The following is a 20198-nucleotide window of genomic DNA, read 5'->3' on the forward strand; positions in this document are numbered from 1 at the left end:
TCTTTTTCTTTGAAAACAAAGGCAGGGAAAACAATACCTGTAGGACACCGGGTGAAGAGCTGCTTAGAAGAAATGTCAAGTGTAAGTCCATTTTTACACATATGACTGATTAGTCCCCAGGTTTTGGGTGTTATCTCTATGTGTATCTCCATTTCTGTTTGTAATTTCCCGGTGTCTTATATCCCATAAACAGCCTCCCACCCCACCAGAGGTGAGGAAATTCCGCAACAGCAACCAACCAGAACCAGGAGTTATCAGAGTTCACAGAGGGAAGGCAGATGATCCAGATGTTGCCAGCACTCTTGTGCATGGCATCAGCACTAAATCACACGTCACTGTGAGTGTCATATGCACACAACTCCGTGTGTAGATGAGGGGGCAACAGAGAATGTTTAGTGGGTTGTTATCACAAATGTTTTTCACTTCCAAACCCACCAGTTTAGGGAACAAAAAATGTTATGCCAGTGGACATTTTAAGAGGCTCCTGATTAACTTGATGAAGTGTTGTGGTCAGTGTTACTTCTCACCTGCTGAAGCCAATGTTATCGTGCTTATTTCACTCAATCCTGAGGTGAAGGTGTGCACCAGCTGAAATATGCCGGTGAGACGTGGACACTTGAAGACCGGCGGTGTACACTGAATGAGATCAGCATGCTGCTAATCAAAAACACTGAGATTACACATCACATCAGAGCACATTTTAGTTTAAATTAGGGCTGGGCAACGATTAAAATTTTTAATCTAATTAAGCACATGATTTCCCTGATTAATCACGATTAATCGCATTTGTACGCAAAATTAATTCAAAAGTAGTGTATAGCTTTTAGCATTTAGTTTTATTTTAAATGTGCTGCCATATGAATGAAAGTGCCATAACATTTGTTGTGCAAACACACTTTTAACATCAGCATCTTTCTGTAGTTTTTATGTAGAAGCCTCGCTCCACTGTCTGTTTCCTTGAATGACTTGCTGCTATCAGTTGTGTGTTTTGCCTTTAAGGGATATTTTAGACTGGAACTACTACGCTGAGAAGACAATTCAACTTGGCAGTGTTTACAGATGACTTTGGTTCTGTCGACTCCGCCGTCTGGAAGAACTTTAAAATGAAAAAGGCCGAGTAAAAGTTCCGTACCCTTCTCCATGTTTGGTGGATCCGCCGATTACTTTCTTTTCTGGTTCCACAGCAGACAGCAACAGACTTTTACAAAATAAAAGCCTGTGAGCAACTTTACAATAATAAAATAAATAATAAAACAGGGGTGGTTTGTGGCGCAGTGGGTTGAGCAGGCGCCCCATGTACAATAATCAGAATCAGAATCAGAAAAAACTTTATTTATTTATCTAACTTTATTTATTTAACTTTATTTAGTCCTCGCTGCAGCTGGCCCCGGTTCAAGTTCCGCATTGGCCCTGTGCTGCGTGTTGTTCCCCCTCTCTCTGCCCCCTGCTTCCTGTCTCTCTGAACTTTCCTATCCATTAAAGGCACAAAAGCCCTCAAAATTATTATTTTTTGTTATTTAAAAAAAAAAAAAAACATGCGTTAATGCGCGATAAATTATTCATCGGCATTAAATAATTAATGCGTTAATGCGATAATAACGAGTTAACTTGCCCAGCGCTAGTTTATATACATCATGCATATAATGATGTCTGTTAGTGAATATTCTTTTGATTTCAACAGGGTGGAAGCTTGTTAAATCCTCCACAGAAGACGTTCATGCAGCAGAAGTTGCAAGACCTCAGCGAATCTGTGTATGTTTCAAAAAAGAAAGCTCCGCTCGGTCGGTCACATGACCAACTGGCTGAACTTCCCACCTGGTACGATGACAAAACCACATTTGGTGTGGCAACAGTTAAAGGTATGAAATGGCTAATAACGTCATGACCAAAACAACGAAAATGAAAAGAAGTTCCAATCACACATGCAAATATTTACCCACTTTTTAATGCAACTAATTGTTCTATTGGCAGCTATTCTTTTCAAAAAAGAGCCTTTTTTCTTTTGAATGAGTCCTATATTTTCAGGGCTGGATGTGCGTGAGATTATTAACCCTCCAAAAACAACAGAGGAGGTAGAGGGTGAAGCTCAGGATGGACATGACGCCTACATTCGTAGCCACAATGCCTATTTTGTTGGTAAAAAGACTAGATGTATTCAGCCTTTACTATTTCTGCTAGCCATCTATATTTGGAATTGAATCTTTCTTTTAGAAACAGAATGTCTGCCTGTTAACGCAATGTGTTTTGCTCTTCTCCAGGAGAGCAAATTGATAGGAAGTACGATTGGAGTCACTATAGTAAAGACAGCAGGTTCGGGATCCCGACACCACATTTCTCTGATGGCCGAAATCTTGGTAAAAGTCTCCACTGGCTGGGGGAGACTCAGAAGTAAGTCTCTTTACCACTCCGAATCCATTTGGTGTGTATCTAAGGCTAAAACATTTGTTAAGATACACTGATTATTTTGCTTCAGGTTTTCCGATCCAAACGCTGTTTGGAAGAGGTCTGGGAGCAAAGAAAAACTGGCCCAACAAATCGGCAAAGCCAGCAGGACGTCAGTTTTTTTACTTAGAATCAATCTTATCACCTTTCACTGTGAGTTTGTACTTCACGTTTTACTTAATTTTCTCAATCCACTTGTCTTTGCAGGAGAAGAAATTCCTTGCATCTTCCTCCCGAGCACACCTTTGGAATTATCTTGCCACCAGATGAGTTTGGTAGTTTCTGTTGGTGTTTCCTGAAAAATAACACACACTGTTGGAGGCGGTGAGTTACATTTAGCTTACTTTCTCCATAGGAGTTGGGGAAATAATCCACGCTACAGAAGCAGGGCAATACCTGAGAGGCCCAGACAAGCTGCGCAGTCTGGTCAATGCAGTGAGATACCACCTGAAAAGTGTCAACTTTTACAACTTCCCCTCCCTACTGAAGGCATTCAGACACTATGACAAGGTAGGAATGGATTCTCCACGGGCGGGGTTAGATAAACTGTTTTATTTTATTTATATGCCAGCATCTTTACCTTGGAACTGCAGCGCAGAAAAGTTTCAGCCCTGCCATCTAAGACACCACGGACGGTCTTTGTAGAATAGAATAGAATAGAAAAATACTTTATTCATCCCCCAAATGAGGGAAATTCAAATTAGTCAAGTAGCTCAAAAAATTATAAATATTTACAATGATTGTATATTAACAGCAACAATAATAATAATGCCAATTCTAATAAAAAAATACTACTACTAACTAATAATAATAATAAATGACTTAATAAAAAAAATTAAAATAAAAAAATGTATAAATTAAATTTAAAAAAAAATAATAATTTTAACTTAAAAAATTAATTAATTAATAAAAATAAATAAATAAAAATCAATCAATCAATTTGAGAAAAACTCAGCAGTCACTGTTATAAAGCCTTATGGCTGTGGGAACAAAGGACCTTCTGAAAAACTCACCTCATAATTTGAATACGTACATTTCAGGTGCTTCCCCAAGTCAAGAATGCTTCCCTGGTAGAAGTGGATCTTCTAAGTCCCATCCTTCTTAGGCTAACTTCCTTGCATTTGGAAAACACTTAGTGGAACGGTCCTAAAAAATGGGCATAGGTCACAGCAATGGTCCCACTCTCAGTTCCGCCCTACACATACAATACAACTCACAAAATACATTTTAAATGCTCTCTGTGCTGGCCTCGATCCATCGTACGTCTGCAGGATCAGAATAATTGTGGGTGTATTCAGAAGATCAAAGATGCAAAGACCTGAGAAACACTTCCCTTCAACTCAGTGGGAGAGATTCATCTTCTGTCAGTTGTTCGGTTCCTCATGTGTGTTGTGTCTGTGCCAGTCACTCTGAGACACTCTGGAATTGGAAAAACCTTCCAGTGTGTTCACAGGCATTATGTGGGCCTCGTCAAAGCAATGGACTGGTTTCCCCGTAGCTGTGGACGAGGGCTGAATCCAAGCAGGAGTGGAGAGGTGGTGCTCATTTGCATATTAATGGCTTCTGAATAGGCCTGTGACAGACTGGGAACCCGTCCATCCATCCATTCTTCTATACCCACTTAATCCAACTCAGGGTGGGAGCCCATCTCAGCTGCCATTGAGTGAGAGGTGGGCTACCCCCTGGACTGGTTACCAGTCCATCACAGAGACAAACAAGACAAAGAACCGTGCACCCTCACACTCACTCCTGTTTATTTTATTTAGAATAAATAGCTGCTGCCCGTCTTCTAACCAACACAAACAGACGTGTGCACATCACTCCTGTTCTTAACTCCCTCTATTGGCTTCCTGTCCTTTACAGAATTGATTTTACAAGTGTTCATTTTGTGTTGTAACAGCAACCTGTTAAAATTGGCTTTGTTCTTAGACATTATGAATGAAATAGTCTCTGTACTCTGTACTTTTCCATGCAGGAATGGGAAGACAAAACAATTGGGAAAGCCTGGGAAAGCAAGGGCAGATTCACACACACACACACACACATTGTTTGGCTGATCCAGAGAATATGACGAAGCATGTTGAACCTACTCATGTCCAATCATACTCGGTCGAGTGTGAGTCCAACCTATGAGGCTATAAATGCAAATGATAACCGGAAATCGAGGCTCAGTCTGACGGATTTCCTGCGGGAGCTCTGTTCCACTGAGCCCAGCGCTGATATGCTTTGACATGTGACTTTCAATAAAAACTTTATTTGAGATTCCTCCGGCTTGTTCTTGAGCTGCCATCGAAAGAATCGATCTAACAAACCTAACAATAAAATGATGAAACACTCATTTAAGGTCAACAAACATGACCAAGTCATGTCTGTTTATGCTCTATCAGCCGGTATACTATCATGTTAGCGCCAGTTTATGCACTGCCTCACCTGTGCGTTTTGTTCATGTGAATTATTAGAAAGGAAAGGGAATGATTGACAAAGACGACCTGCGGGCAGTGTGTCACCAGTTCCACCTGGATGTGAGCGACATGGTTCTGGAGGAGCTGATGGACTGTTGCGATGCAGACAAGGATGGACTTATCAACTTTATGGAGTTTGCTAATTTTCTCAACTGGAAGGACATGATGCCAATCAACAGACAAGAGCAGCGCATTTTGACGAAAGGTCAGCGAAAAGGACGCAACATCAACACGATGAAACGCTCCCCGCAGCTGTGGCTCAGGTTAAGGTCTGATACACAATCTATGTGGGGTTTACCTTTAGCAGCATTCTGTGACCTTTTTCCCCTCAGAGTGTCCGTCCAGCGCAGCTCCGGACAACAAAGACAGGAAGCCGCTGTCAGAATCCCCACAACTTCCTCCGACTCAGGCTTTGATTAAGCCTGAGGACCTGGAGCCTGTTGAGCCGGGCAGCTCACTGAAGACCCTGAAGACCATGAGGGAATCAAAGGCTGCCCCGGATCACTTCATGACCTCCTCCTCACTGATCGGGGCAGGGGTAGTCGGTGATGGGCCGTTCACATCAGGTAGGTCACATCAGGCGAGCTTTGTCACGCCAGCTGTATTTGCATTAGATAAAGATACAAATATACAAATGGGATCATAAAAGGCCGCATCTGGGGGCTCTCGACTGATTACTGGACATTTTATCTGCCAGTTGGATGTGAGAGATGGCTCAGAGATGGTGTTAAAGGGGAACTCCGGGGCATTTGAAGCGCGTTTCCATTGCTAGAGGTTGTCAAATACTGATAGTAGGACACAGAGAGGTGCAAATCTGCGCTCCCTGTGTGGAGATCGCGCTGTTCGCACACCCTGTCATGCGAGGCTAATACGTGGTGGCTAAGGGGCAAGCGCTAACCCTTCCACGTAAAACAACAACTTGCACACTGCAGAAACGTCACACCACTTTATAACCCATCCGACAATAAAGTCACAAGCCTTACCATCAAAACCATATCCATTGTTCTCACATTACTGGCATGGGGACGTTACAAAACAACTTTAGAAACAGCATGTAACTCACCGGGTAGTTGTACGCTCGCGCATGTGAAAGCCCTAAAGAGTCGATGGAGGATAATCCCATATACAAAGCAATTATATTCTCTAGAAAAATACATACAATACATGCCCAGTAATATTGTTGTAATGTTTTAAATACTTGAAGGCAGTTTTTCTAGAGAATATAATTGTTTTATTTGGGATTATCGTCCATCGACTCTTTTGGGCTTTCACATGCGCGAGCCTACAACTACCCGGTGAGTTACATGCTGTTTATAAAGTTGTTTTGTAACGTCCCCATGCCAGTAATGTGAGAACCATGCATATGGTTTTGATGGTAAGGCTTGTGACTTTATTGTCGGATGGTTTATAAAGTGGTGTGACGTTTCTGCAGTGTGCAAGTTGTTGTTTTACGTGGAAGGGTTAGCGCTTGCCCCTTAGCCACCACGTATTAGCCTCGCATGACAGGCTGAGCGAACAGCGCGATCTCCACACAGGGAGCGCAGATTTGCACCTCTCTGTGTCCTACTATCAGTATTTGACAACCTCTAGCAATGGAATCGGCTTCAAATGCCCGGAGTTCCCCTTTAATAAAGTATTTGTGAGGCCAGAATTCACCCTGTACATTAGGGGGGTAAATAGTAGTGAAACAACACAATAGCGGTAATAATCAGGGACACAATCAGTGGCTGGGAGCCATTGTCATTACCAGAACCGCTCATACAATAAGCAGACACTCCTCCTTAAACACAAATCTCTTCCTCGGCACGCAATCAGGACACGATTCAAGTCACTGTAGCTTTATAATGTTTACATTTCTGTTGCGTCAGCGTCACACCATACATAACATGCATTATACAGTAATCTGCCATCTGATGTTTCTCTGACAAATGAGTTTAATAAATTAGTCTAATGTGGTTTGACTTATTCTCAGATGTGCGCACCTACGGGGTCCCATCCGTGCGCTCTGACCTTCCAGCTCCGCGCCTCAAAAGAGTCAGCGACACCGTCAACTATGGTGATTTATCCACAGCTGCAGATCTGTTACGTCCATCGGTTTATGCCCTGAACGGAGTTCAGCAGGAGCACTTCTTCTGTCCTCGCACCAAGGAGGAGGTACAGCCTGCACACAAGGAGAAAAATAGGATGTTTTCCTGTTTTATCAGTTTTTATCCTGATTGCTTTGAATGGCAGGATTGTCTTTTTTTTATAAATGTATATTGTTTAAGGGAGACGGATGTCAGTGAAATAGTAGATGTGTATTTCTGGCACGTCACTGATAACAGGCAGATTTTAGTAATAACTACTTGTAGGAGTTGGGGAAAATAATGGAAACAATGTGAGATAACAATCTTATAATTTTATATTGAGTGCTTCAGGATGTTGAGGAACAGCATCATTCCAAAGCGCCAATGGGAAGGAACTCGGGGAATTGTAATCCTCTCATCAAGCTTAACCTGTTCCAGCTCTTTCAGAGACGATGACTGAAGGAAGCAGCTCCTTACCTGCTGCTCCAAACCAGTTGTTTGATCGTGTTAAAATCAGTCCAGCTGTTCCACATCACTGCTGTGCTCTTTGTACCAAACTTCAAACTGATTTAGGCGTGTAAATCTGAAGCATTGTCAACCCTGAAGATCGCACCACCCCTGGGAAACGGATGGTTGTCCAAAACACTCCTCAGAAGTAATTCTGCCATGCAGTGCTGCTACAGAACCAAAAAAAGATCTTGTGATTTAGGCCAAACCACCTGGATCAAAGGCTGCTTTAGGCGTTCCTCCATACATGAATGCATCTGGATCATGGATGTTTGAAAGATGTTGGTGAAGCTCAGCAGACACTTTAGAAGCTTTCTCTAACAATGGTGAAAAATCTCCCTAACACCTGCTCACATCTGGCTGTTGAGTGCCATGTGAAGGTCTTTAATCGGCACTCAGTCCCACATCAAATGACTCTGCAGTGGATGTGGACTCTGAATGCCAGTTAAACATTTTCACACTGCACTCATCAGCCAGATTTAGTGAGTGTTCGTGGGATTTTTTGACCACTATAAAAGGGGCTATAAATATTTTTTTCCCTGTTTTTGCTATGCTAGTGTGACGCTGACAGATCGCTGGTTATGAAACAAAGTGCAGGGTGTCTGCAGTGCACATGTATGACTTATGTACCGCTGGGATTCTTATTCATGTCCAAATGTTGAGAAAAATATTGGCTTTTTAATCAGGCCGGGCGAGTTAACACGTTATTATCGCGTTAACTCATTAACTATTTAACGCCGATAAATGTTTTATCGCGCATTTTAACGCAGGTTTTATTATTGTAAAAGTCTGTTGAATGCATCACATTCACAGTTACAGCAAACACCACGAAGCACGGAGTAATAAAATAAAGATAAACAAGCGGGTAACATCACCGTTACAGGTGGTCCTCGGTCTCTGTGTGAAGCTCATGGAGCTAACCGGCGCTACTTCCTGTTTTACTTGTTTCAACATAAAAGCACGTATTTCAAAATAAATTTAAAAAAAAACTCCTGCATTTACAGCCAAGTTGAATTGTCTTCTCAGCGTAGTAGTTCCAGTCTAAAATATCACTTAAAGGCAAAACACACAACTGATAGCAGCAAGTCATTCAAGGAAACAGACAGTGGAGCGAGGCTTCTACATAAAAACTACAGAAACATGCTGATGTTAAAAGTGTGTTTGCACAACAAATGTGTCACACCCAGGGAATGGAGGACGCAGGAGCAGGAGATGTAATTCCAAAGCTTTTATTTTAGAGGACAGATGTTAACAAGTTCCTCAGAGAGAGAAACAAATCAGGCTATGGAATTTTATATATAATAATACACTTTTATATCTATAAAAATTATCAAGAACTCAAAATCACTCCACTAAACGGAGGAATAACCAAAAGGATCTATTAAACTTTATCTTTAACTAAAAGTCACTCCTGCTACGGAGGAAAAAGCAAATCACCTCTCCTTAAAAAACGGAGGAACTACTCTATGAAAAATGTACAAAACAAAAATCACTCCAACTAGGAGGAAAAACAAGAATGCTATAAACTTAACTATCACTGTTACTCTAACAGGACTTAATTATCAAACTTTCTCAGAAAAACAAAAAACTCTCTTGACGAGGAACAAAGGCGAGAGTGATACACATCAGTCGGACAGATACAACACACTGGCACAAGACAGGGGGAGACGCAGACTCTTATGCACACCGGGAATATAGGGAACAAGTGGAATCATTCATACGACAATCAGACTGGAGCACGAGAGTTAATCTTTCAAAATAAAACAGGAAATGACGAAACATGATATGAGACGAGACAAAAACCCACGTGACAAAACACTTTCATTCATATGGCAGCACATTTAATATAAAACTAAATGCTAAAAGCTATACACTACTTTTGAATTAATTCTTGGATTTTGTGTACAAATGCGATTAATCGTGATTAATTAGATAAAAATTTTAATCGTTGCCCAGCCCTACTTTTTAACCGATGTTTCATCGACATGTCTGTTTTTAACTAGTCAAAATATTTTCCTAAACGTGTAATGTTTGACGTTTTAAGTTAAAAACACAACTCTTTGTCGCCTTTCGACCTCTTCTTCGCAGATTAAAGAGATCTTCAGGAATGTCGGCGTGGACGTTTCCGACGAGACGTTTGAGGAGGCCTGGAAGCTGGCGTCCACGAAACAACCCAACGGGGAGGTTTGTGTCCAGGTTTTCCGTGACACGCTCGAGGAAATAAAAGCAATCTAGTTTTCACAAAGAGCTTTTTTAAAGACCTAATTAAACTGAGTAAATATTCATTCATATTATTTTGCTCAGCCTTATCAAAGCCTGTCAGATTAGTTGTTTTTGAATGATGTCACGTGTCGTTTGAGTTCTGTTTCAGTGCATTTGGGGTAATAAAACACAGTTGTTTGTCATTATGTTGTCATATGAAGGTAGAAGTTGTCTTCTGGGGATCTGAAAGAACAAAATCTGTGTTCAGTTTGAACTCTGCTTGAACCTCGCAATAATACCATAAATAATCAAAAGCAGTATGTTAAGTTTCAGTCTTCTCTGTGCCAGCAGAGTCTGTTTGATTGGGATAATAACCTCATGATACTAAACATCATCAGCATGTTACCTGTTTGTCACATATTCTAGTCAAATGACTTAACCCTTTTATTTAAAAACAACAACTACATAACAAAGAGCTAAAACATAAACCCGATTATAATAAAAAAGGATTGAATTGTTAACTAAGCTGTCTCTGAACCTCTTTTGATGGGTTGAGCTTTTTAGAAGTCTACCTTTCCAGCTGCTACATGAATTTACTGGAAGCCAGCTTACAGTTTCTGGCAGGTTACACATTCAAGTACAGACAAATATGTGGTTGGTTGTTTGTAACTGTAGTCTGAAGGACAGAAATGATTAAACAATCCTCTCTCTGTATGTCAGAAGTAGGCACAAAGACGTCAGTTTGTGGAGCGCCATTTGGAAGCCTTCAGTTTGTCATTTGTCCATCTTGCTCTTTCTGAAGACACAGAAGTGACCAGTTGGTCAACGGGATGTAGCTAAAGGTTAGAGAGTGACATTTGGACAAAAACATGCTCATTTGAGGTTTCGTATCTATTTAATTATGGGATTTATTCAATCAATTTGAGTTTTATTTCCAGTGTATAGTGCCAAACCACAGAAACAAATGTCCACTACAAGCCAAATATAATCCAATTCATTGTAATACAATCATAACCCAGTCAAATGAATTAAAGTCAACATTTGTCCACTTCATGCGAGGCCAATAAAAAAAAAAGTTAAGGAAAGGAAACCAACAGATTGCATCAAAACTTTCAGATGGAATTTATTTGTGGGTAAATGTAATCTGATACTGGATGACCACTTCCACCGTATATGTACAGCCTTTTTTCATCATAAGGAAGAGAGACACAGAATATCTCCTGTTCAAGCTGTGTTTTACAACATCTACTAAATGTTCTAATCTTCAGACCTCAGGGCTTTGGTGAATTCCTCATAGAGGATACAGATGCAGGATTTTCTTTATTTTATCGGTCCCAGTCACAATCGGTGTGTTTTCATGGTCTTTTCCTGAATATCGAGGCAAGTTTACCAACATTTTAACCAGAACAATGTTCAAACACAACAGATTGGCTCACATTCAAGAATTTAAAAAGGTGTTTTTCTTTGTTTTACAAGCAACAGAAGGCAGCACTCGGTCATAACTTCACCTCCACTAATTACTGCTCATGTAATCATCATTCTGATTTATGGCCAATCACTTTTTCTATTAAAATGAAACATTTTCAAGAATATTATACATGTAGAAATCTTGTTCAGCGTTTCATCTGAAGCTTTATATCATTAATTGATTGGTTTGGACTCAACAGTCACTTTCTCCATCTTTTTAAGGGACCTGTGTTAATACTGGGCCTCTATGTACGTAATAACTTGTTATTTCTGTGAGTAATTTATGTCATTTCCAAGCATTTTTACATTAAAATTCTATTAATTGATGTTAAGTACACCAGGGATGTCCACATCCAGTCCTTGAGTAAGGCTGCTCAATTTCTCCATTGATAAAATAAATTCACAACTCTACGACATAAAAAAGCATGTAGAATATAGCATATACTTTGTTGTCTACAGTAGATCAACCCTCATCTTACTTTGAAGCTCCCAGCTCTCTGAAGTGACGTCGAAGCAGCTTTAGCAGCAGAGAAGCTATCAGGCTTGTGTTGATAATAATAAACTCCTGGACTATTTTCAAACTTCCAAATGCATCGTTTTGTGAGTACAGACCATATTTGTACTACTGTAGAAGTTTGGTGTCATGGCATGTGATTTTAGTGTGGTAATTTTGGAGATACTGCCAGGGTCCGTTAGCACTTGTACGAAGCTATTCGGGATAACTCAGTAACTCAGCTGATGTTCAGCCAATATCGGAAAAACTTCGGGTGGGCTACTTGGCTGGATGTCACGGTTCAAATGACCCCAGGGTGAATCTACTCTGAACTATCACTTTAATAACAACAACACTGATAATATTATTAATAAAAGACCCCCATTCCTGCCAGAGATGTCACTCTTACCTGCATTCAGAACTTCAGAGCCCTGTTGTAATAATGTTCATGAATGTTCTGTATGAATAATTTCCATCTGATATGAGTGAGGTAGAGTTAGATATATATAGTTATATATTTGTACTATATAACCAGATGAGAACCGATTAGGAACAGAATCAATAAGCGATATCGATAATGGAACCAGAATTGGTAAATTCTTAACAATTCCCGTCCCTATTCAACACACCTGATTCAGATCAATGCATCATCAGCAGGCTTGTGCAGAAGTTAACAATCTTTTGAAGAGATCCATTTCATTGGATCAGGAGTGTTGAAGCGGGGGAACGTCTAAAACCTGCAGGACAGCGGCCCTCGAGGACCAACTTTGGACGTACATTCACCCGAGGAGGAATTGCTGTTTGGTGCTGGTTGGTGACAGGCTGGCAGCCTCGACTGATCCTCAGAATATGAAATCGGTGACATAACTATGAGAAAACATTAGCTTTTGTATATTCTTGTCTCGAGTTGTTTTTCTTTAAAATGAGTCACACACAGCCACGGTAAATTGTTTCATGCGTTCTCACCACATCCTCGAGCATTTTGACACAAACCAAGCCAAACGCACTCAAATAATCTCATTAAGGCTACGAGCCGCTCCGCTGGAACCAACAGAAAATGTAAAAAAATCCCACGCAAACTTGCAAAGGCTCCGCATAATTAGAATAATCCTCCACGTCTGGCATTATAGATCAATTAGCAGCTGTCAATGACGGAAATCTGTTATTGTATATGTTGTCAACGGTAATATTTCAGCCGGCTTTAAGCGAACGGGTCGACACGTGATATCCGTGAGCCTGTGACTGGTGGCACGTTGCTGGCAGTGACCACAAACATGAGAATTTTCACAGAATTAGTCATTCACGCTTGCAGCGACACAATAGTAGCATAAACTATACTCACAGGGAATAAAACTGTTAGGTTTTGTCAGTGACAGCCTGAAGCACGAGATCATATTCCCCTGCCGCTTGCTATGGAAAAGTATCTGTATTTCTCTTGTTTTAGGAGTTACTTGTCGAAAAGAAGTGCTGGAAAATGCAAAGAATTAAGAGTCGTCTTATAAAAGAAATTTGGGCACCACAAACTGTCTGAGATTTGTACCTTTAATGCTAAAAGCTGCTAATTGTAGCCTCAAGCTTCCAGTGCAAATTATCCTGGTCAACTCCCAGCTTTAAAACTTCCCACCACCCACAGCCTTTGCTGTCACTGAGGCCTGTAAAAGTGACATTTATGAGCACAACTAACTGAGTGAGTTAGCTTGTTGGTGCCGGGGTCAGAAGCTGCAAAGAGGCAAACCACCGGTGTGGTGAAATGTGATTTAAGCATCAACTCGGAGGGTTCCCGTGTAAATTAAAGGCTCGAGAGTATAAAATGCTGCCATGATTATGCTGTTTATTGAGAGATTTGAGCAACATTCTTGACCTTGGAATAAATGCTTTGACCAAAAGATAACTAAATGTTCATTCACTGGCTTTACTGCCAGCATTCATTCTTAATAAATAGATGATAACTTCCATTTAGTTGACCAGGTTACAAGCTGTGAGTGTTCACATGGCATCTACTGGCATGTGACTCTGTTTTCATGCTAGCTGTAAAGCTCCAGAAGAAGGTGGTGCATGAACCTGCAACGTTTTTGGACAACGCAGCTGAGATAGTTTAAAAGTGTGGCCCCAGTGACTTCACCACTGAGCATTTACATCTTTATTCTGTGGTAAAAATCACTGGAGAGGAGTGTTAAAGGCATCAGAGGACCATTGAAGTAGCACAGTAGGTTCATTCGTTCATCGTTTGTAAAGTCCTGAGGTTTTCAGGTGTCTGCACAGCTCCGGGTTCCAGGTTCCACTTTTCATGCCATCCAAAACGGAAAAGTCTTCAAACGCCTGCCTGCTTTGAATGTTGTTCTCCAAAATAAGTCAGTTTAACAGTCGAATCCCTCAGCCAGTCTCCAGTGCCAGTGCCAAACAGTCGTGACCGTCCAGTCGGGAGAGGCCCCGGTTGTTAGCTCCCTGTGGAATCTGCAGAGACACAAACAGAGACGGACATGTTTAACGGGAGCAAAGATGGACCAAAAGCTCCCCAGGTTGATGACTATTTGTTTTATTCGAAGCACAGATGCAAACCAACATTCAAACTAAGTTTGTTTTTCTCTCGTCTCACCTTGAACGACGTGAGGATTCTGAAAGTGGCTTTTTTTCATCCCGCCTAACAGTCTGTTTGCTCACCTTTAGGATAACATTTGACGCGTTGCAGGCTTTGCCAGAGAGGATTCTAAGATCAGGAACAATAGGGAGAGCAGTCTGGCTAACTAGATAGGTGGGTATTAGGCAGAATAGCCACAGTGTGGTCCAACAGCAAACTGGATTACTGACTAGAAGCAGAAAGAGGCTTTGACTGTTGGCACCGGGTGTGCAGCCATTTCCTCCTTTTGTTTAAGCAGCAAATTTTACTTGAGAATTTCACATGAACTGAACTCGACTCTTTGATGAGGTGTTTGATGTTGTGTGATGTTTCTACTGTTTGGAAGGAGATTAATTCACGGTGCTCTGAGTGGGACACGCACTCAGAGTTCAGTCATCTGACAACATTAAAGTGTCTTTAAGTTGCGATCTGAGCACCAGCTTAAGCTTAAGATAAACTATTATCCTCGAACACACACTGAAACTGACCTGCGCCATCATATGGGAGCAGAGGTGGGTAGTAACGACTTACATTTACTTGAGTATGTTTTTGAAAAACTTCTATTTCTAGCAGTAGCTTTAAATCTCTATACTTTTTACTTTTCCTTGAGTAGATGTGTGCAGCAGAAACTGTCCTCTTACTCCGCTACATTAGGCTACAATGAGCTGGTTACTTTTCTTCTTACCTCTTTGGTATTCTACGCCTCATTATTTTTATCCCCCCGCGTACGCCTCATTTTAATGTTTTATTCTGACAGAGAGAGAGACTTCCGCCAAAGGCTCTACCACCTGACTGTGTTCCACCAATCAGACGCAGCCGTGCAGTCTGGTCACGTGACCATACTCAATCTCAGCGGCGGGACGGGTTAGCTTTAGCATTAGCAGTCGTAGCAAACAAACAAAGAAACAGATGAAAAATGTCAGAACCAACGGTGGGAAATGAAGACGCAGACGAGGCCTCATACTGAAAGCATGTTTACCTTACAAAGAGTGAGAAACAGCAGCTACATTTTGTGTCTTCTGTGTCAACCAAAACAAACGCACATTTCAGCAGAAACTCAACATCTAACTTGAGGAAACATGTAGCGCTAAGTTTCCTAAACTCATTTTTTCCCCCATGGATAGATGAATGTTTGTTTTTTAGGTTACATATGGGTTACATATATTTTAAACATTTCCTAAGACACTTTTTTTTAATTGAAGTTCTTGAATTTAAGATATTTTGTAATTAATTCATTTTAATTTATTTTATCAATTGGATGAACTCTAATTTGCCTAAAGATGATTATTTAGTATTTTTGTCTGTCTGATTGAATGCTTGTGTTAACAAATAAATCAGACTTGAAGGAGGAGACCAATTAATTATAATCCACCCACCCCACATGTAAGGAGGTAAAATATGAGCAAACCACCATTTTCTACATCAAGAGCAGCAGAGGAATGGTGATCTTGGCAGCCTCTCATGTTAACTTTGGGATATTTCGACACGATCATCCGTCTCTTTACATATGAAAACGTGAAACTTCCCATATAATCTCAAAGTAAATGTATCTGCACCTTTTTACCTGCAATTCAGCACATTTTATATGAAAGTAAAGCAAGTTGGCGAAGCTAAAAGAGAGAAAAGACGCTTTTTTACAACGTACTCATACACAGCAGTCGCAATTTTCTTCTGTGGGCCCTCCTCTTCACCAGGGGCCACTTTGAAAATCTTGATACCCTCGGGGTCATCGGGGCCCTCGTGTGACGACAGAAGCCAAAATCTCATGACGACGGAGCAGAACTTTCTACCTGCAAGGAGAGTGGTGGGTAAAGAAAGCTGAAAATCACACCTGAGCTCAGAAACTGATGTTACGAGTGAACGGCTTCCTCCTTTAGAAAAGAGCACGAACAGCTTTGTGACTCGCAGAGTGCTTTTTGAAGTAGATTCTAAGAGGTTCGAGTGGTTTAATTAGGCTGCTAAAACCTCTTTGACCACAGGGCGGCCCTGATGGAACATTTTTTTCAGTTCAAAGTAAATCAGTTTCTCCTCGAGTGTTCAGACGAGTATAAAATGTGCAACTCAAAAACTCACCGAACTCATCGAAGACGACGGAGATGTCCTCCGGCAGCACGAATATAATATCATCCATGTTGACGGCGAGCTGCTTCCTCTGAGCGTCGGTGAGAGATCTGCACCTCTTCTCAACGTATTCCATCATCTGGGGGAACGAGCGGGACAAACATCCTTTAAAAACACTGACAGATTAGCACTTTGGTTTGATTTATCAGAATAAACACAGAATGTTAAAGGGATAGTTCGCCTCTTTTGACATGAAGCTATATGACATCCCATATCAGCAACATCATTTCTGAACATCTTCTTACCCCCTGCTGCGTCCTGTGAGCAGAGTTCCAGCCTCGTTTTGGTGTTGATGAAGGTAGTCCGGCTAGTTGGCTGGGGTTTAAAAAATAAAGCGTTTTGCTTCTGAAAACAATATGCGTTCAAAAGAGTAATACATTTGCATCACAAAATCGTTCTCCAGGAAAAAGTCAGACCTCACAATCGCTTGGCACTATTTTCTCTCCCTTCGTATCACTGCCTGCTGTGTAGACCGTGCAGACCGAAGTGCAGACCCCTGCTTCCGTGATACGAAGGGAGAGAAAATAGTGCCAAGCGATTGTGAGGTCTGACTTTTTCCTGGAGAACGATTTTGTGATGCAAATGTATTACTCTGTTGAACGCATATTGTTTTGAGAAGCAAAACGCTTTATTTTTTAAACCCCAGCCAACTAGCCGGACTACCTTCATCAACACCAAAACGAGGCTGGAACTCTGCTCACAGGACGCAGCAGGGGGTAAGAAGATGTTCATAAATGATGCTGCTAATATGGGATGTCATACAGCTTCATGTCAAAAGAGGCGAACTATCCCTTTAAATGTCCAAACTCCACTCTGGTCCGATGCGTTTGTGTTACCTCATTGGACACAACCCCCTTCAGCTCGTGGTATCGCCCTCTGGACATCTTGTTGGAGACGTGGACCAAAGCCTGGGGTGGATGAGGGACAGCGGAGGGGTTTATTCATTCACCAGCCTTGTGCTGCACTGGTAAACACTGGAGTCCAGTAAGCCAGGCCTATTCAAATGGCGGCCCCGGGGCCAGAAGCGGCCCTCGAGATCATTTCTAGTGGCCCCCGAAGTGTTATGTAATTATTACGTATGAGAGCAAATATATTTAGTAGGTCACACCCATGGGATTTTCCCCATGTTTTTATGGGGAGTATAGGACCAAAGTATATACTTTGGTCTTATACATAATAGTAAATATGAGGTTATTAAGTAAATATTCATGAAAAGGTCAAATTGGGGAATAGGTAGCACAGGTGTGTGTATAATATATGGTTCAGGGACATTAGGGTGATAATCAAAATGGATTTAAAATGTTGAAAGACCTCTTGTGTTCTACATAATAAAAAAAGAATATATCGACAGCGATGCGTTGTGTTCATTTCTTAATTTGGTACCGTGATGAGTCATATTGCCCTTGCTTTGTTTCAGTTTGATGAACTGGCCCCTGTCCCTAACTAATTGAATAGCCCTGCAGTAAGGAGTCCAATCTATCGTCTCTCAACCAGTTAATCATAAAAATTATAAAACTGGGGGTCTAGTTGAGAGAACGGTCTCACTTAAATCGGCGTAAATCTAACAGATAAATGTGACCGAGGCCTCCGAAGTGACTAATTCAGGATGTTTTCTCCATTTCAATTCAACATTAGTTAAAACACAAAGTATTTTTTAGTGTTGCACACACTGACCTACAGTTTTTTTACTCATGCTCTTTACCTCCTGGCCCTCCATCTAAATGTATCCTTCATGCATTTGACATTTCCAACCCATTTCCCTGATGACATTGAGTGTTTTGTGCCGTCATCAACCACACTTGCACGTGCTGATGTTACCTGTTTCACTCCTCTATCAAACTCTGCAGAGTTGATGTCCGTTTCAAAGTAGAGATCAGTCAGAGAGGTTATGACTTTGCATCGGATCCATGTGAGCGGGTCCGGGATGCCCACCACGGACACAGGAGGCCGGCGGTCCGGGGCCCCCGGCGGCTCCTCGGCTCCGGGCTGCGAGCTGAACAGTCTGTGTTTCTCCCCGGCGAACACGAACCTCCGCCGGCACGGTCTCCGTCCTGGTTCCGAGGCAAAAGGACGCGCCGGACGCACGCTCACGCCCGACCACTGCCTGTGTCCAACCGGCTGCTTGCAGCAGGTTAAGCCGCTCTTCCTGGCGCGGACCCCGGGCGTGCACGCCGCGAGGCCGCGGAGCTCCCGGCGCGCTGTGAGGCTGGTGATCCGCAGCATCAGAGCGGGGAGGGCGCAGCGGTGCAGCCGGCACCGCGGACCGGGACAGAAACAGCCTCCATTCACACAACCGCCTTTGGAAACCTTATGCAACTCACCCCATGTTGTACCCACAATGCTTTTGGTGACATGTGACGTATACACGCACGGCTGCAGCTTTCAGGAGCTGTAGGAAACTTTGGTTTTGCTCCTGTTTTAGATAGAGATAGATAGATAAATACTTTATTCATCCCAATTTGGGAAATTGTTTTGTTGCAGCAGCATACACTAAAAGATATGAAAACAATTAAAGTAAAAACAAGCAAATAGAATAGAATAAAATAAATATAAAATAAAATAAAATAAAAATAGTGAATAAACATTCGCTATATAATCTACAGTATTTTTTATTTATTTATTTTCTTTGTTATTGTTTTTTAGGAGAGACTTCAAGCCTATTGAGCTTTCACTTCATGGGGTTGTTCATTATTTTGTTATTTTCGACATTTTAAGTTGATACGTTGATTTTATTAGTTTCAGGAATGTTGTATGAAGATGGTTGAATAAAAAAAGTTGAAACTAGAACACCAAAAGACAAAAGATTTATCATTATATTCATTTGGCAGCCTAGTGGCCTACAATCATGATATCAGGTTGTTCGATTAGATTCAAAGATTCAAAGTTTTATTTGTCACATGCATAGTTATACACGGTACAACATGCAGTGAAATGACCTTTGACCGCCGTCCACAAAATACAAAATATAAAATATAAACTAGGTAGCAAAGTAACATTAATAGAAAGTTAAAGTAAAATTAAATATTCCTAAATTAGAATAGTAGAATATCAAATAAAATATATAAGCAAGATTAAAATACAAAATAAGATTAAAAATATATACATATAGAATAAAATAGATGTAAATATATGTATGTGCACAGGTTAAAGTCCGAGATTACCAGGCTATAATAAACCATGACATTACTTTATTTCCTATTCTGCCTGTAAAATACTTTCTGGTATTTCATCCAATAACACAAAGTGCAAAGCAAAATGTTCGAGCCCTTCCTTAAGAACGGCTTCTTGACAGCCACCCTTCCATGGAGCCCATTTCTGATGAGGCTTGGGCCAACAGCAGATGGATCAGCTGAAGGTCCAGATGCATCTCTCAGCTCCTGTGTCAGGTCTTTGCTGGATGTTTTCCTCTTTCTTAAGGACCTCACTTTCAGATCCTGTTCATCTGCTGTAGATAGTTCTTTAGGCCTGACACTTCTTCTTCTTTTGTCCTCCACTTGTCCAGTTTCCTCAAATGTTTTAAGGACACACTGCACACCATGCTGAGATATGCCAAGTTTTCAGCTAACAGCTCTTTGGGAATCACCTTGCTGCTGCAGAAATCCTGTTTTCTGTCTGTCACACTGTGTTATCTTTGCTGTTTTTCACACGTGCAGCTAAAGAAATGGGAACAAATGATGTGTCTCTGTGACAGGCTGCTGGGAACAAAGAGCCTGAAGATGCAAATTAAAATGGCTTCTTTAAGCTGAGCTATTTATTTGTTCTCTTGAGTTAACAAATAAAAAAACACATTCCTCTGAAAATTAGGTACAAAGACTAAAAGT

The 20198-nt window shown here is 41.2% G+C and overlaps 2 protein-coding genes across 2 annotated transcripts; one reads left to right on the top strand and one right to left on the bottom strand.

The window, feature by feature from the left end:
- The first annotated feature begins 26 nt into the window (after positions 1-26).
- efhb (EF-hand domain family, member B) lies at positions 27-9961 on the top strand. Its single transcript, XM_075466824.1, has 12 exons — positions 27-81; positions 194-337; positions 1682-1859; positions 2026-2136; positions 2259-2388; positions 2474-2554; positions 2650-2717; positions 2798-2952; positions 4902-5109; positions 5237-5470; positions 6877-7058; positions 9566-9961. Exons 1-12 carry the CDS (start codon positions 73-75, stop codon positions 9710-9712), a joined length of 1647 nt encoding a protein of 548 aa, XP_075322939.1. The 5' UTR covers positions 27-72; the 3' UTR covers positions 9713-9961.
- Positions 9962-13445: 3484 nt separating this feature from the next.
- Positions 13446-18715, bottom strand: LOC142380888 (m-AAA protease-interacting protein 1, mitochondrial). Its single transcript, XM_075466825.1, has 5 exons — positions 18196-18715; positions 17214-17285; positions 16330-16456; positions 15902-16046; positions 13446-14093 (listed from the first exon to the last, which is right to left on the bottom strand). Exons 1-5 carry the CDS (start codon positions 18598-18600, stop codon positions 13997-13999), a joined length of 846 nt encoding a protein of 281 aa, XP_075322940.1. The 5' UTR covers positions 18601-18715; the 3' UTR covers positions 13446-13996.
- Positions 18716-20198: the final 1483 nt, after the last annotated feature.

The sequence above is a fragment of the Odontesthes bonariensis genome, chromosome 5 (assembly GCF_027942865.1).
Source record: "Odontesthes bonariensis isolate fOdoBon6 chromosome 5, fOdoBon6.hap1, whole genome shotgun sequence".
In the NCBI taxonomy this organism is placed as follows: domain Eukaryota; kingdom Metazoa; phylum Chordata; class Actinopteri; order Atheriniformes; family Atherinopsidae; genus Odontesthes; species Odontesthes bonariensis.

Excerpts from the sequence above, each read along its gene's own strand:
- efhb (XM_075466824.1), top strand. Across the intron at positions 2,555-2,649 it reads ATCGGCAAAGCCAGCAGGAC|GAGAAGAAATTCCTTGCATC; the intron begins GTCAGTTTTTTT and ends TTGTCTTTGCAG. Across the intron at positions 2,953-4,901 it reads CATTCAGACACTATGACAAG|AAAGGAAAGGGAATGATTGA; the intron begins GTAGGAATGGAT and ends GTGAATTATTAG.
- LOC142380888 (XM_075466825.1), bottom strand. The coding sequence starts at position 18,600 with ATGCTGCGGATCACCAGCCTCACAGCGCGCCGGGAGCTCCGCGGCCTC. Across the intron at positions 17,286-18,195 it reads TTGATAGAGGAGTGAAACAG|GCTTTGGTCCACGTCTCCAA; the intron begins GTAACATCAGCA and ends CATCCACCCCAG. Across the intron at positions 14,094-15,901 it reads ATTGCGACTGCTGTGTATGA|ATTCCACAGGGAGCTAACAA; the intron begins GTACGTTGTAAA and ends GTGTCTCTGCAG.